General features: G+C 45.0%; 1 protein-coding gene across 4 annotated transcripts in view; it reads right to left on the bottom strand.

The window, feature by feature from the left end:
• LOC115078800 (zinc finger protein 583-like) overlaps nucleotides 1–15,740 on the bottom strand; it is a 135,680-nt gene that overhangs the window by 37,978 nt on the left and 81,962 nt on the right. For all 4 annotated transcript variants that reach the window (XM_029581838.1, XM_029581834.1, XM_029581835.1 and 1 more), the window contains exons 3-5: nucleotides 13,306–13,416; nucleotides 5,465–5,551; nucleotides 4,746–4,844 (exon numbers count right to left, since the gene is read on the bottom strand). In XM_029581838.1, the coding sequence (XP_029437698.1) occupies nucleotides 4,746–4,844; nucleotides 5,465–5,551; nucleotides 13,306–13,416 (297 nt within the window). The remainder of the gene's footprint in view (nucleotides 1–4,745; nucleotides 4,845–5,464; nucleotides 5,552–13,305; nucleotides 13,417–15,740) is intronic.

Genomic DNA, 15,740 nt, shown 5'->3' with positions numbered 1-15,740 from the left:
AACATAAGCGATACCTGCTTCTAGGCAGGTGGACTGCATAGCCCCACTGTCGCCCGTACCAGCCCTGGCAGCCGACTCCTGGACTCAACACAGACAGGCCCTCTGCATGAGGCTAGCGCAAACTGCCACCTGAAGGCTTAGAGCGGCAACCTCAAATGCTCACTTCAACTGAATCTCCAGCTTGCGGTCCTGCATATCCTTAAGGACAGTCGCCCCCGCAACCGGGATAGTGGTCTTTTTCGTGACTGCCGAGACCGCAGTGTCCACCTTTGGAATCTTCAGTAACTCCAAAACATCAGACGATAACGGGTACAGTTTCGCCATAGCTCTTCCCACCTTCAAGCCGGAATCTCCCACTCCCGGGTCACTAGTTTGCGAACCTTCTTAGGCGGAGGAAAAGATGTTGTGGGACCTCTAATGCCGTCGAGGACTGGATTGACGCCCTCGTTGTCAGACTCTTCTTGAGAAACCGTAAGTCCCAGAACTTAAAGGACTTGGGGAATAAGGGGTCTTAACTCATTCCGCTTGAACAAACGCACCATGCTGGGGTCCATCCCCCTCCGCAGGAGGGTCATCAGGCTCATCCAGATCATCAGTATCCACATCAGCCGGATCTGGCCGCAGATCCAGGTCTGCCCCCCCCTACTACCCCAGAAGCCGGCGTCGCCCCAGACCCTGGGATAAGATCTCACGTACCCTGGGGAGAATCCCCTGTGGCGTGAGCTTGATCAGGGAGGCGCTGACGAGGGTCCGTACCCCGACCTCTTTTCTCAGGCGGGTCCGAACCTGCCCCCAGGAGACCGGGCCACTTTACCGCCAAGCGTTTCCTTGCCAGGAAAGCCTGGTGCATAAGGAGGACAAATTCTGGGGAAAGCCCCTCCGGGTCCCCCTCCCCCCTTGGAGAGTCGGCTGGGGTGATATCATCAGTTCCCCCGGTGAGCTCTTCCCTCACCAGGGCTAGAACAGGCGGAGAATCCTCATCCCGCGAAGCCGAAGGCGAGACAGACGCTCCCTCCCCGAGGGAGGAGGCAAGAAGCCCTGAAGAGCCCTCTAACCCCGGGGAACACGCTGTGCATAAAGAGGCCGCATCTAACGCCTGGCCGCGTGACCCACACACGCGGCAGACCTGCGATTCTGTTTTCAGTCCCATCCGCAGCAGCGCGCTGATAGTCTGAAGTGAAATAGAAAAGGGTGCGAATAAAAAAAGAAACGCTCTGTGCCGCGACGCGGAGAAAATTTCAGTCAGGCCGGGCCGGAAAAACAAACTTTTCTTGCTGCGGGCTAAGAGACTACCGGCTGAGGAGAAAAAAAATGTGCACAGCCGTGCCGCGGGAAAGGAGCCTGTCTATAGTGAAATCGCAAGGCCCCCAAGCAGGGAAGCGGCGAGTAAACGAGGCACACGGAGAAAAAAAACAACTCACCTTTGCCCTCAGAAAACGACCCGGAGCCCCGGGAGCTGAGGGGAACACTGCTGACAGCTTCCCCAGCCGGTCTTAAAAGACCCGGTCTCTCCTGCACCTCTCCTTACCCTCAGCACTGAAGACTGTCAGTCGGCCGCCGTGAAAACAGCTCTCTTTTTTTTTTTTTTTTTTTTAAACTAAACTTTACAAAGACAAAGAGAAAAGCTGTTGTAGGAGACAAGGGAGCAGCTGTAGCAGAGACGGTGGTGAGTAGCCAGGAGCACCTGGTCGTCAGATACCGAACTGCGGTGGGCGAAATCCTGACAGGAATATCCAATTCCCTGGATGCCCGGCTTCTACTGAGGGATGGCCCACGAAGGTGCCCCAACACCTCAGGAAGCTACCGTAAACCAAAAAATTAAATTCAAACTATCTAAATAAAAAATATAACTGAAGACTGCAGGTGTGCATCTGTACCACCCGCTGGAGTCAGAGAAATACTGATTGACTGCAGGTGGCACTCGTTATGTAGCAGCGCCCAACGTTCTAATTGTTCTCTGACTCCACCTGCTGGTAGGGATACACAACCCACTTTTCTGGACTGATCTGGGTATGTTCAGGAATTACAATTCATTAAGTACAGAAGAAAAAGATTTAACTTTAAACCCTGAACCAAAAATCACATGTGACTAAATGTTGCACTAAACATGCTATACTGCACAGATCCAAATCCATGGCTGTGCAGAAGGCGAATGGGAAAATAAATTTAGATATAATATGGCCCAGCTCTCAATTTCAAAGACAGGGTTTTAATCAACCATGCATGGCCTCCTTCCCACTGGATCTCAACAGGGAGCCATTAAGTACAGACCTTCACCTCACTTATCACAATCTAGTTCATAATATCCTCTCCATCTCTCATTAAGGAGCTAATGCATGGACTATTGCTTAGCACTAAGGTGAAAAAATAATCGCAAACTAGGATAATGACCCTAAATAAATAGACTCAGGAGCAGGGAGCAAGACCTGTTGCTAAGGCACCAGGTGACTGGAATGGGCTTCTATATATACACAAGGGTAGTGCTGACATCATCAGCCAGAGCGACAGAGTTCAGGAAGTCAGACCTATAAAACTTGGACGTAATAATATGCCCAACAGAACGGGACGTAGAGCACAAATCAGATGCCGGGAGCCACGCTGGAAGACCCCCAATTGGCCACAGGTTTCAGCAGTGCGCTTTGGGTGGAGAGGCAGGAACATGTGGTCGATGGTACATTATACTTTTACTGGCATTGTTTATGGGTTTATGATCCAATATTGTAATAATATGCTATTGTAACTTACGTTACATGCTTGGCAAAGCACTAGGCATTGGGCTGTCCAGTTGATCTCTTTTCTAGATAAAACTAACAGATCAATATCATTCAATTAACAGAAAGGCATGACATCAGGTGCCCTGATGTACATAAGATGTACACATCATCACAAACATGCAGGAAGCAATAATTAAAGGGTGTGTGCACTAGATTTCTGACCTCCTGCTAGTTTTAGACCAAAATGTTTCAGATGTTAGCCCAGTTGGAACACATTTCTTCATATAGGCTCCTTACTGTGGCAATGAAGCCCTCCAAACACTCACAGCAGCGACACATATTAACTTCAGATTTGTCCTGAAAGTCTGTGACAGGCCCTGAAAATGTTATTTTAGCACAATTTAACAAGCTAAGTCACCAAAATATTTCAATTAAAGAGCTACAACTGAAACATTAAACATAAATCACATTACTCAAGAAATTTGACTTCCACTTATAATCACTTTTGAATTTCTGTCACAGTATCTCAAAAGCAATGGTTCTCAAATTTATTTAAAGTCCTGCTCTGGTTTTCAGACCAATCACAAGATAGACCAAACACACACAACAGGTCAGTATGCATAGTCTGCAAAAAATCAGACTTGTTTAGGAGTCTCAAAGACCAGGTTCGAAAAACTTGGGAGTCAAGTGGTCCTCTTAATAACCAGTAACTAAATCAGTTTATATAGTCAAATTGGCAACCAGCATTTTCACACTATATTACTTAATATGACATCACAAGAAAATGTAGGATGGGGCTGCTGATGAAAATTGGAAGATTGCATCTAATGGACTTACAAACAGCTGATTGATTCATACTATTTATGTAGTTGTGTGCGTGCTAAAAAAATCATGAGTAGTCAAGTGCATTCCAGCAAATAAAGTGCTGAAACATGGCAGAGTAAAAAAATCAGAAAAGAAGCAAATCTGACTGCTCTTCAGAAAAGCCTTCCCACCAGACACTTAACTCACCCCCTCCGCACACAACCCTCCCTTGAACACGATACCCCCCCCACCACAACCCCGCCCCCTCACCCAGCATTCCCATCCCCCCTCCTCCCCACCTCAAGAACCCCTCCACATTTTCTTTTTTCTCCTTCCAAAGACTCCCTTATTATCCTTTACAGCATTTCCAAAGTGCAATGTTAGAATATTCCTGTAAATATTCCTCTTCCTAGTTGTTATCAGTTACCATGCTACAATGTAAATAAGCAGACCGTGCCTTATTTATTTAGTTATATGTAGAGTCAATTGTTTGTTCTTATCAGTTACCATGATACAATGTAAAATAAGCAGATTATGTCTTATTTGTTTAGTTATATGTAAACCGATGTGATAGACAGAGCTTTTTCAATTGCAGGCCCAGCTATCTGGAACAATATCCCAGCAAATCTCAGATTGGAACCCTGCCTCTTAACCTTCAGAAAAAGACTAAAGACGTGGCTCTTTCACCAAGCCTTCCCAGATCCACCGGATAATCACTAGTTTGAGCCTCACTTCTTACAAGGACTTTGACACACTTCCTCCTGAACAATGGACACTGGCATTTCCTGGTTAAAGCATATGCTCTAACCAGTTAAATTATTCGTATCATGTTATATTTATTCTACCTGCCTCTATCTTCCTTCCAGCTTGTCTTTAAGCCTCCAAGTTTTCCATACCTTGTTGATTGTAACTTTGACTTATTCCTTTTCCTTTGTTATCTATTATTTACCAGAATTGTTACCTCAGTTTTACCCTTTGTTAAAATGTAAACCGATCCGATATGGTTATCTACTATGAAGGTCGGTATAAAAAACTGCTAAATAAATAAATAAATAAATCTCGATAGAATGTCGGTATATAAAAACAATAAATAAATAAATAAATAAAAGGTTTACGTAATTTTTTGAAGTCACGTATAGATGAGGCAGAATGGGACAGTCTACCAGTTGTGGCACAGTCAGTTACCATATCCAATCTGCCAAAGGGTCGCAAATATGTCTTACTCACTTGTGGTAGGAAGAGTAACCCTTTCTCTTTCCTCGGGGTCTTTGTTGTTGCTGCGATATCGTATAAAAATATCAGGATTCAGAACTGAAGAACCAGTTGCTGAAAGAACAAAACATTTCTATTACGTGCTTGTGAAAGGAAACCAGAATTCTGCCATGTTAAACCTCTTTCAACTGTTCCTACCTAATACACTAGAAAGCACTCCCCCCTTTCCTTTCCAGAATTCTCCTCTCTCCCTAATGGATTTCCAATCCTCCTCTTTTCTCACGCACCAGGAATCTTTCACCTATGTGAAACTCCACTTCCTCTCACCACTGCCTGTATAGGCCTCGTTTCCCCCTATGTCCTGTTTCTTGCTGGAATCAGTCCTGGGTCCATATGGCAATAAGCTTACATGGAAGCCAGAAGGCGGAGGTACCGTGGGGTGATTAGGCAATGTGCAGGAAGAGAAAAGCGGCAGCAGTTCTGAGAGGGCAACACAGAGCAGCAGCGCCAGGAGAGGAAAAATGGGGATGGCACTCAGGAGGTGAGAAGGTGGAAAAAAGGAAGGAGTACTTTTGCTTTTTGGTGTGTTTTTCATGCTCCCTAAAGTCCCCTCTTCTTGGGTATACATATTTAGGTCCTTCGACTTCTGTAGAGTTTCTGCTATACCACAAGGCGCTAGAGACAGTGAGACATCCTACAGAGGACATTAGTTTGCTCCAATATTTCTTACACACCTGTGGTGTTAGTGTCATAACGATCACTGAAACACAGCTCTTTCTTTTTCTCTATCCTGAATACAATATCAGGATTAGCAGAAGAGCCTGTTAAAATAAAATACAAGTTTTATTTTAGCACAGAGTACTCATTGTTTAGCTATTACATGCAGAACTATATTGTTCTAATACCACAGTACATAATTATAGCACTTGTGTTGCCAAACACATTCTATACAATTTCACCTTTTCTAAAACCAATATAAGAATTATCAAAAAATGACAAATGCATAAAAGTTTTTAAAATCCCATAGGACACTCTTCTAAAGATAAGATTGATGTATATAATTTTTGTTGTGCACAAACTACAGAAATACGAAAAAGTGATAGCAGAAAACGATCATACAGCCTATCCAGTCTGTCAATTTGCCCAACTAATTTAGCTTTACAATTTCCATCACTCCCTGGAAGATCCTCTGCGTTTATTTCAGGCTTTCTTGAATTCAGATACTGTTCTTGTCTCCATGCATCACCACCCTTTCTGTACTCCTGAGTTTGCCCCCTTTCACCCTCTTCCCATGAGCCCTTGTTCCAGAGCTTCCTTTCAATTGAAAGAAACTCACCCCACCCCCCCAAATCAAAGAATTAGCGGTAGCAACAGGCTTTTCCTCTTCCAACCCTGGTGGCCTCAAGAGGGAAGAAGAGTCCCATCATGCTCATCTCCCTTGGGTCAATGCTGCATGCATTTCTTCCCCTGCGCACAGTATGCTGCACACCACTTCCACCTTCCAGGCCGTGGGGGCAGGAAGAAGAAGAAGAGGAGATCATGCGATTAGTGCCACTGCCTGTAAGTGCTTCGATCAGCTCTCCTGTTGCGTTCCACCCAGGATATTACTTCCATTACTACTACTGTTGACAAAAGAATACAGACACCTGCAAAAGAGTTTTTTTTGTGGGAGCAGTAGCTGCCCTATGGAACTCCCTCCCAAAAGAGCTCAGACAAATACAAGACTACTCATTTCGAGAAGCAAATAAAAGTATAGCTATTTTATCAAGCCTTTAAATGCTAACCATGAAATGGTTAGCATTTAAAGGAGCTGGGATCTCAAACGAACCAGAACCTTTCCTGCTAAAGTTAAGTCCATTTTGGTTGTTATCTGTTGTTATCTGTGCTTAGAAGTAGGGCATTATATCTGCCAAAACTTGTGCACTGTCTTTTAAAAAAAAAAGCACAACTGAAATAGATATTTGGGAGGGCTGTTAGTCTGCTTTACCTGTTTCAGCCATTAGTTCAAAAGCAGCCCCTTCCTCTTCAGCCTGGGTTTGTAAGGCGGGGCAGTAATTGGATTAAGTTGCCAGAGCCTCACGTGCATTGGGAACTGAATTCACTTTGGAGCTGGGATCTCAAACGAACCAGAACCTTTCCTGCTAAAGTTAAGTCCATTTTGGTTGTTATCTGTTGTTATCTGTGCTTAGAAGTAGGGCATTATATCTGCCAAAACTTGTGCACTGTCTTTTAAAAAAAAAAGCACAACTGAAATAGATATTTGGGAGGGCTGTTAGTCTGCTTTACCTGTTTCAGCCATTAGTTCAAAAGCAGCCCCTTCCTCTTCAGCCTGGGTTTGTAAGGCGGGGCAGTAATTGGATTAAGTTGCCAGAGCCTCACGTGCATTGGGAACTGAATTCACTTTGGAGCTGGGATCTCAAACGAACCAGAACCTTTCCTGCTAAAGTTAAGTCCATTTTGGTTGTTATCTGTTGTTATCTGTGCTTAGAAGTAGGGCATTATATCTGCCAAAACTTGTGCACTGTCTTTTAAAAAAAAAGCACAACTGAAATAGATATTTGGGAGGGCTGTTAGTCTGCTTTACCTGTTTCAGCCATTAGTTCAAAAGCAGCCCCTTCCTCTTCAGCCTGGGTTTGTAAGGCGGGGCAGTAATTGGATTAAGTTGCCAGAGCCTCACGTGCATTGGGAACTGAATTCACTTTGGAGCTGGGATCTCAAACGAACCAGAACCTTTCCTGCTAAAGTTAAGTCCATTTTGGTTGTTATCTGTTGTTATCTGTGCTTAGAAGTAGGGCATTATATCTGCCAAAACTTGTGCACTGTCTTTTAAAAAAAAAGCACAACTGAAATAGATATTTGGGAGGGCTGTTAGTCTGCTTTACCTGTTTCAGCCATTAGTTCAAAAGCAGCCCCTTCCTCTTCAGCCTGGGTTTGTAAGGCGGGGCAGTAATTGGATTAAGTTGCCAGAGCCTCACGTGCATTGGGAACTGAATTCACTTTGGAGCTGGGATCTCAAACGAACCAGAACCTTTCCTGCTAAAGTTAAGTCCATTTTGGTTGTTATCTGTTGTTATCTGTGCTTAGAAGTAAGGCATTATATCTGCCAAAACTTGTGCACTGTCTTTTAAAAAAAAAAGCACAACTGAAATAGATATTTGGGAGGGCTGTTAGTCTGCTTTACCTGTTTAACACCCTCCCACCGTACCCCTCTACCCACCCACCCCTAGGTTTGTGTTTCTTATATAACCTGCCTAGATTCATAAATGGCAACAAGGTAAATTAGTATTTCCATAATTGCTATTCATCAAATGTCAAAACTTACCAAAATGAGGATTATCCAATGTAACTGCTGTGGAGCCTTTATTCTGAGGGAAAGCATCTGGAAACTTAGAGCTTGCCCAATTTGTGCACAACTATCTTCCTTGAAAAAGGAGCTGAATGAGGTTAAAGCTCAATTAGCTTCAATTATGTTATTACTAATGTAAAATGTTATTACTTGTTATTACTAATGTAAAATGTTATTACTAATTACTAAAATGTTATTACTAATGTAAAATGTTATTACTAAATGTTACTACTAATGTAAATATCTAAAAATGTTATTACTAATGTAAATATCTACATCCTATGTTATCCTCGCCCTTTCTTCTCTTTTCCCAGTTCTAGTACCTTGTTATTTGTAACTGCTTCCTCCTCACTAATAGATTACTCAATTTGTTATTTGTACACCCCTGTTTTATGTTATTTGTAACTGCTTCCTCCTCACTAATAGATTACTCAATTTGTTATTTGTACACCCCTGTTTTATGTAAACCGGCATGATGTGATTGTATCATGAATGCCGGTATATAAAAATTTTAAATAAATTTTTTTAAATAAAATTACAAGAATTACACCCACATTGCATTACTCAGAAAATAATTCCCCAACATCACAGTTTTTTGTTGATTTTTTTTTTGTTTTTTGTTGATTTATATATTTATCTCTCTCTAATTGTTTCTTAGTTTAAACTCTGTACTGTCTTCCATTGCCCAGGTTTTATGCTCCCTGTTTAATGTAACTTTACTTTCCACCTTGATGTTAATTGGTTTCCCCTCAGTTACATTGTAAACCGGTACGATAAGACCTAGTCTTGAGCATCGGTATAGTAAAAGAAATTAAATAAATAAATAAAATAAATAAATAAATCACAGAGAAACCAGAAGTCAAGAAAAAGAGATTCATTAGGCTCAGGTAGGACCCACAGTCACCCATTCTTGACAGATGGACAGCCAACAGGTACACCCTCCCACTCAAACAGGTCATTAAGAAATTATTTAAAATCCAGGAATACAGTGGGCTCTGGTAGAATTAGACCTGTGATGAGGAGACACACAATGTACCAAATGCAAAAAGAACAAAAAGCCTTCTCTATATTAGAAACTGAAGAAGTTCTTGAGAAAAACATTGAAGTGTTACCAGAAAAGAGAAAACAAACACAATGCATGCAGAATTTCAAGATCCATAACCAAAAGAAAAATCTAATTGAGATGGATAACTCTGTCAACAGTGGCACAACTGCAAAAGGAAAGAGTGAAGTGAATAACAAATCTCAAATAAAATCTCATAAGGAGTCCAGGAAAAGCAATAACCTTAAAGAGAGTACCTGGAAGGCTATGACCACAAATGCTCATAGTTTGGGAAATAAAATCCCAGATCTGCAGGCCCTAATGGCTGAGGCAGAATTGGACATTGTTGCTATCACAGAGACATGGTTCACAGAATCTCATGATTGGGATACAACAATACCAGGCTATAACTTGTTAAGGAAGGACAGAGAGGATAGAAAAGGGGGAGGTGTGGCTCTTTATATCAGAAACAACATCCAAGCATCTGAGCTGCAAGGAAGTTGGGGCAAGGAAGAAGCAATATGGGTCGACCTAAAAAAAGATGACGGAGCATCCATTTATATTGGAGTGGTTTACAGGCCTCCAAACCAAAAGGAAGAGCTGGACAGAGATCTGGTTGAAGACATCCATAAGATAGGTAAGAAGGGAGAAGTGGTGATCATGGGTGACTTTAATATGCCAGATGTAGACTGGAAAATCCCATCTGCAGAAACTAAAAATAGTAGAGCAATAGTGGATGCCATGCAAGTATCTTTGTTCAAACAAATGGTGTTGGAACCCACGAGAGAAGGAACTATACTCGACTTAGTGCTCACTAATGGAGATAATGTCTCCGATGTCCAGGTGGGCACCCACCTCAGCACCAGTGATCATCAAACGGTATGGTTTAATATCACTAAAAGAATAGGGAAAAGAACCACAAAGACCCGAGTTTTACAGTTCAAAAACACGGACTTTGAGGAAATGGGTAAGTACCTGGAGGAAGAACTAAAAGGATGGGAGAACGAGAGAGATGTGGAGCAGCAGTGGACCAATCTAAAACGAGCAATCACCAAGGCAACTACTCTATATGTTAGAAATGTAAAGAAAAGCAAAAGAAAATTGAAACCTATCTGGTTCTCAAAGGAGGTGGCTGACAAAATTAAAGCTAAAAGAACAGCATTCAAGAAATATAAAAGATCCCAAAGGGAGGAACACAAAGAAGAATATTTGATTCAACTGAGGGAGACAAAGAAATTAATCAAGTTGGCAAAAAGTCAAGCGGAAGAGAGGATTGCCAAGGAGAAAATGGTGACAAAACATTTTTCAGATACATCAGCGAAAAGAGAAAGGTCCAAAGTGGTATAGTGAAATTGAAAGGTGATAATGATCAATGTGTGGAGAGAGACGAAGAAATGGCAGAAATATTAAACGAATACTTCAGCTCTGTGTTCACTAAAGAAGACCCTGGAGAAGGACCATCTCTACACTACAAGAAACTGGAAGGAAATGGAATAGATGAAAATCCTTTTACAGTAGAAAATGTGTGGGAAGAGCTAAAGAACCTGAAAGTGGACAAAGCCATGGGGCCTGATGGGATTCATCCAAGGATATTGAGGGAGCTCAGAGATGTTCTGGCGGGTCCGCTGTGTGACCTGTTCAATAGATCCCTTGAAACGGGAGTGGTGCCGAGTGATTGGAGAAGAGCGGTGGTGGTCCCGCTTCACAAGAGTGGGAACAGGGAGGAGGCTGGCAACTACAGACCGGTTAGCCTCACTTCGGTGGTGGGAAAAGTAATGGAGTCACTGCTGAAAGAGAGAATAGTGAACTATCTACAGTCTGGAGAATTGATGGACCAGAGGCAACATGGATTCACCAGGGGAAGATCCTGTCAAACAAATCTGATTGACTTTTTTGACTGGGTAACCAAGGAATTGGATCGAGGAAGAGCACTCGATATCATATACTTGGATTTCAGCAAAGCTTTTGATACGGTTCCGCACAGGAGACTGGTGAATAAAACGAGAAGCTTGGGAGTGAGTGCCGAGGTGGTGACCTGGATTGCAAATTGGTTGACGGACAGAAGACAATGTGTGATGGTAAATGGAACCTTCTCTGAAGAGAGAGCGGTTTTAAGTGGTGTACCGCAAGGATCGGTGTTGGGACCGGTCCTGTTCAATATCTTTGTGAGCGACATTGCGGACGGGATAGAAGGTAAGGTTTGTCTTTTTGCGGATGACACTAAGATCTGCAACAGAGTGGACACGCCGGAAGGAGTGGAGAGAATGAGACGGGATCTAAGGAAATTGGAAGAGTGGTCGAAGATATGGCAGCTGAGATTCAATGCCAAGAAGTGCAAAGTCATGCATATGGGGAGTGGAAATCCGAATGAACTGTATTCGATGGGGGGGGAAAGGCTGATGTGCACGGAGCAGGAGAGGGACCTTGGGGTGATAGTGTCTAATGATATGAAGTCTGCGAAACAATGCGACAAGGCGATAGCAAAAGCCAGAAGAATGCTGGGCTGCATAGAGAGAGGAATATCAAGTAAGAAAAGGGAAGTGATTATTCCCTTGTACAGGTCCTTGGTGAGGCCTCACCTGGAGTACTGTGTTCAGTTCTGGAGACCGTATCTACAAAAAGACAAAGACAAGATGGAAGCGGTACAGAGAAGGGCGACCAGGAAGGTGGAGGATCTTCATCGGATGACGTACGAGGAGAGATTGAAGAATCTAAATATGTACACCCTGGAGGAAAGGAGGAGCAGAGGAGATATGATACAGACTTTCAGATACTTGAAAGGTTTTAATGATCCAAAGGCAACGACAAACCTTTACCATAAGAAAAAAATCAGCAGAACCAGGGGTCACGATTTGAAGCTCCAGGGAGGAAGATTCAGAACCAATGTCAGGAAGTATTTCTTCACGGAGAGGGTGGTGGATGCCTGGAATGCCCTTCCGGAGGAAGTGGTGAAGACCAGAACTGTGAAGGACTTCAAAGGGGCGTGGGATAAACACTGTGGATCCATAAAGTCAAGAGGCCGCCAATGAAGAGTGGGTGACTCGCCAGAATGATGGCTACTGCCTGGACACAATACCCTTATTCAATAAACATACACATGGTTACTGTGAGTCCAACATCACTCTAAGCTTCAACAGCTAGAGGAAATGTGGAAAAAAGGATTTGCACTCACAAAGCCGGGAGTAGCTGGCTTGTTACGGCGGTTACTACCCCAAACCAAATGTGCCTGATACTTCACTTTCGATGCACATCCAGCATAGCTCTCTGCTCCAACGGCAGGGGAGAAGAAAAACTGATACTTCACGCATACCCAGCATAGCTTCAACGGCAGGGGAGAAGAAAAAAGGATTCACACTCACAAAGCAGGGAGTAGCTGGCTTGTTACGGCGGTTACTACCCCAAACCAAATGTGCCTGATACTTCACTTTAGATGCATATCCAGCATAGCTCTCTGCTTCAACGGCAGGGGAGAAGAAAAACAACCAATAAGGGCTGTATAACATAGTCTGGGTTAAAACAAATAAGCATGGGTGTAGCTTGCTTATTGCGGCGGTTACTACCCCTACTACCCCCTAACTAATCAAGCTAGATATTTCACTTGGATGCAGCTCCATCACTGCTCTCTACATTAATGGTGGGGGAGGAAGGGAAATAGAACCAAGAGCTAAAAGAAACAGATAAGTATGAGAGAAAAAATGTGTGAAGCTTGCTGGGCAGACTGGATGGGCCGTTTGGTCTTCTTCTGCCGTCATTTCTATGCTTCTATGAAATGGACTATAAAATTGGCATTTTCTACTGAATGCCTTAAACATACTGTTATGTCATCTTATTTTCATAGCAAGCCAAGATTCTGCTCCTTGGCGCGGGGAAGCAGTTATCCAGCTGCTCTGGCCTCATGTAAGGTGTTTTTTTTTTTTTGGGGGGGGGGGGGGGTTTGCGTGTGTGTAAATGCTAATCTCTGGCTCTACCTTTACTCCCTTTCTATCAAGCAGACCAAAGATTTAGCATATACTCTGCTACTTCCTAAATGACCAGGTTCTACCTCGTATGTTTACTCAGATTACAAGCTTCACAGGAATGTTGATTGCAAACTATGATTCAATTGTAATTTGATTATAATCCTGCCTTTTCTGAGGATATTCTCAAGGTGAATATCAAATATTCATATACAGATAAGTGTTACATACCAGAAGTGTGAGTGATAATGCTTTCTTGTCCCTCAAAGTCATGACAGCTTCTGAAATATGGCTCCTCCTTTTCAATTCTGAATACAACATCAGGATTAACAATCATATAGCCTGTTTAAAACAAGGAAATATAATTTTTAATACGGTATTCATGTTGGGGCCAATTTTCAAAGAGTTTAGGCTTCTAAATTGGCCCTTTTGAAAAGTTACTAGGGCCAAGGGCCTATATTTAGGATAAGAAAATTACTTCTTACCTGCTAATTTTCGTTCCTGTAGTACTAGGATCAGTCCAGACGGTGGGTTATGTCCCCCGTCCAGCAGATGGAGTCAGAGTAAAACTTTGAGGGTGCTGGTATATAAGCTGGTGCACCCTCCTAGATCCTCAGTATCGAGCATATCAAAGCCAAGCCAGAAAACTGGACAGACCAAGGATGATGGATCAAGCATAACTCAACCAAATGATTGAAACTGTGAACAAATTTATGCAACATGCAATGAGAACTGTCAAACATAACAACACACAAAAGACCCCTACCCCCGAGAGGGAAGGAGCAGCGAACAGAAGGACAGTACAGAATAGTCGAGCAGGTTCCTACCGGGTGGGCGTCTGGACTGATCCTAGTACTACAGGAACGAAAATTAGCAGGTAAGAAGTAATTTTCTTTTCCCTGTACGTACAGGATCAGTCCAGACGGTGGGATCTACCAAAGCTTCCCTACACCGGGTGGGTCCCTGAGAACCCTGCTCGAAGTACCCTGTCCCCAAAAGAACCAGACTCCGTCACCGGTACGTGGAGTCGGTAGTGCCTGGCAAAAGTGTGGAGAGACTTCCAAGTTGCCGCCCGGCAGATTTCTTGTATGGAGACGAGCTGAGTCTCTGCATGGGAAGTGGCCTGGGCTTGCAACAAATGCGCCTTAATACCCACCGGAGGATCCTTCCCGGAACCCACATAAGCAGCAGCTACCGCCTCCTTGAGCCAGCGTGCGATGGTGGTCTTGGACGCCTGCCGGCCCTCTCTAGCCCCAGACCAGAGGACAAAAAGATGGTCGGAGAGTCGAAAGTCATTCGTCACCTCCAAGTAGCGAAGAAGCGCTCGTTTGACGTCCAGGCACCGAAGAGCCCCAGGGGCGTCCCCTGGGAAGGCTGGGAGCTCCACCACCTGGTTCATGTGAAACGAGGAGACCACCTTAGGCAAGAACGAAGGAACCGTCCGCAGGGAAACCCCGGCGTCCGTGAACCGCAGGAAGGGCTCCCTGCACGACAGCGCCTGTAGTTCCGAGATACGCCTTGCCGAGGCTATTGCCACCAGGAAAATCGTCTTTAAGGTGACGTCCTTGATGGAAGCGTGACGCAAGGGCTCGAAGGGGAGCCCCCCCAGGGCCCTCAGCACCAAGTTGAGATTCCAGGAGGAACAAAGAGGACGCACCGGCGGCCGCAAGTGCTTAACTCCCCTGAGGAACCGGGATATATCCGGATGAGACGACGGATCCGGTCTACCGGAGGCGCGAGCCAAGGACGCGAGGGCCGACATCTGCACTCGGAGCGAATTGTAGGAAAGTCCCTTGTCCAGCCCATCCTGCAAAAACGCCAAGATGTGACGGCGGGAAGCTGCGGTCGCGAGGGCCCCCCGTGCCGAGCACCAAACTTCAAAGACCTTCCAGACCCTCACATAGGCGACCGACGTTGAAGCCTTACACGCCTTGAGGAGTGTGTCCACCACGGGAATAGCGTAGCCCTTGTTCAGGAGCGCCCTCCTCTCAAAAGCCACGCCGCAAGACAGAAGGGTTCCGCCTGTTCCAAAAATACTGGGCCCTGATGCAGAAGCCGTGGAAGGTGCGCAAGCCAGAGTGGACCGTCCACCGACACGCCGAGTAGATCCGCAAACCACGGACGCCGTGGCCATTCCGGAGCCACTATGACGACCTGACCGTGGTGCCGTTCCACCCTCCGTATCACCTTTCCCACCAGTGGCCAGGGGGGAAAGACATAAAGTAGAATCTGAGTGGGCCAGGGGAGAGCCAGAGCATCGACGCCTTCTGCGCCGCGCTCCCTTCTGCGGCTGAAGAACCGAGGAGCTTTTGCGTTGGCGGCGGACGCCATGAGATCCATCGCCGGCGTCTCCCACCGGCGGGAGATCAGCGACATCGCCTCGTCGGAGAGGGACCACTCTCCCGGATCCAACGCTTGATGACTCAGAAAGTCTGCTTGAATGTTGTCCACCCCGGCAATATGGGATGCCGCCAGCTGATCCAGGAAACGCTCCGCCCACGCCATCAGGCGCGCAGCCTCCCACGCGACAAGTCGGCTCCTGGTGCCCCCCTGTCGGTTGATGTAGGCCACCGTCGTCGCATTGTCCGAGAGGACTCGAACCGCTCGCCCCCTGATCAGAGGCAGGAACTGCACCAGGGCTAGACGGACCGCCCTGGTCTCCAGGC

This window comes from Rhinatrema bivittatum, chromosome 16 (assembly GCF_901001135.1).
Source record: "Rhinatrema bivittatum chromosome 16, aRhiBiv1.1, whole genome shotgun sequence".
NCBI lineage: Eukaryota > Metazoa > Chordata > Amphibia > Gymnophiona > Rhinatrematidae > Rhinatrema > Rhinatrema bivittatum.
This window is presented reverse-complemented; position numbering and strand designations above follow the sequence as displayed.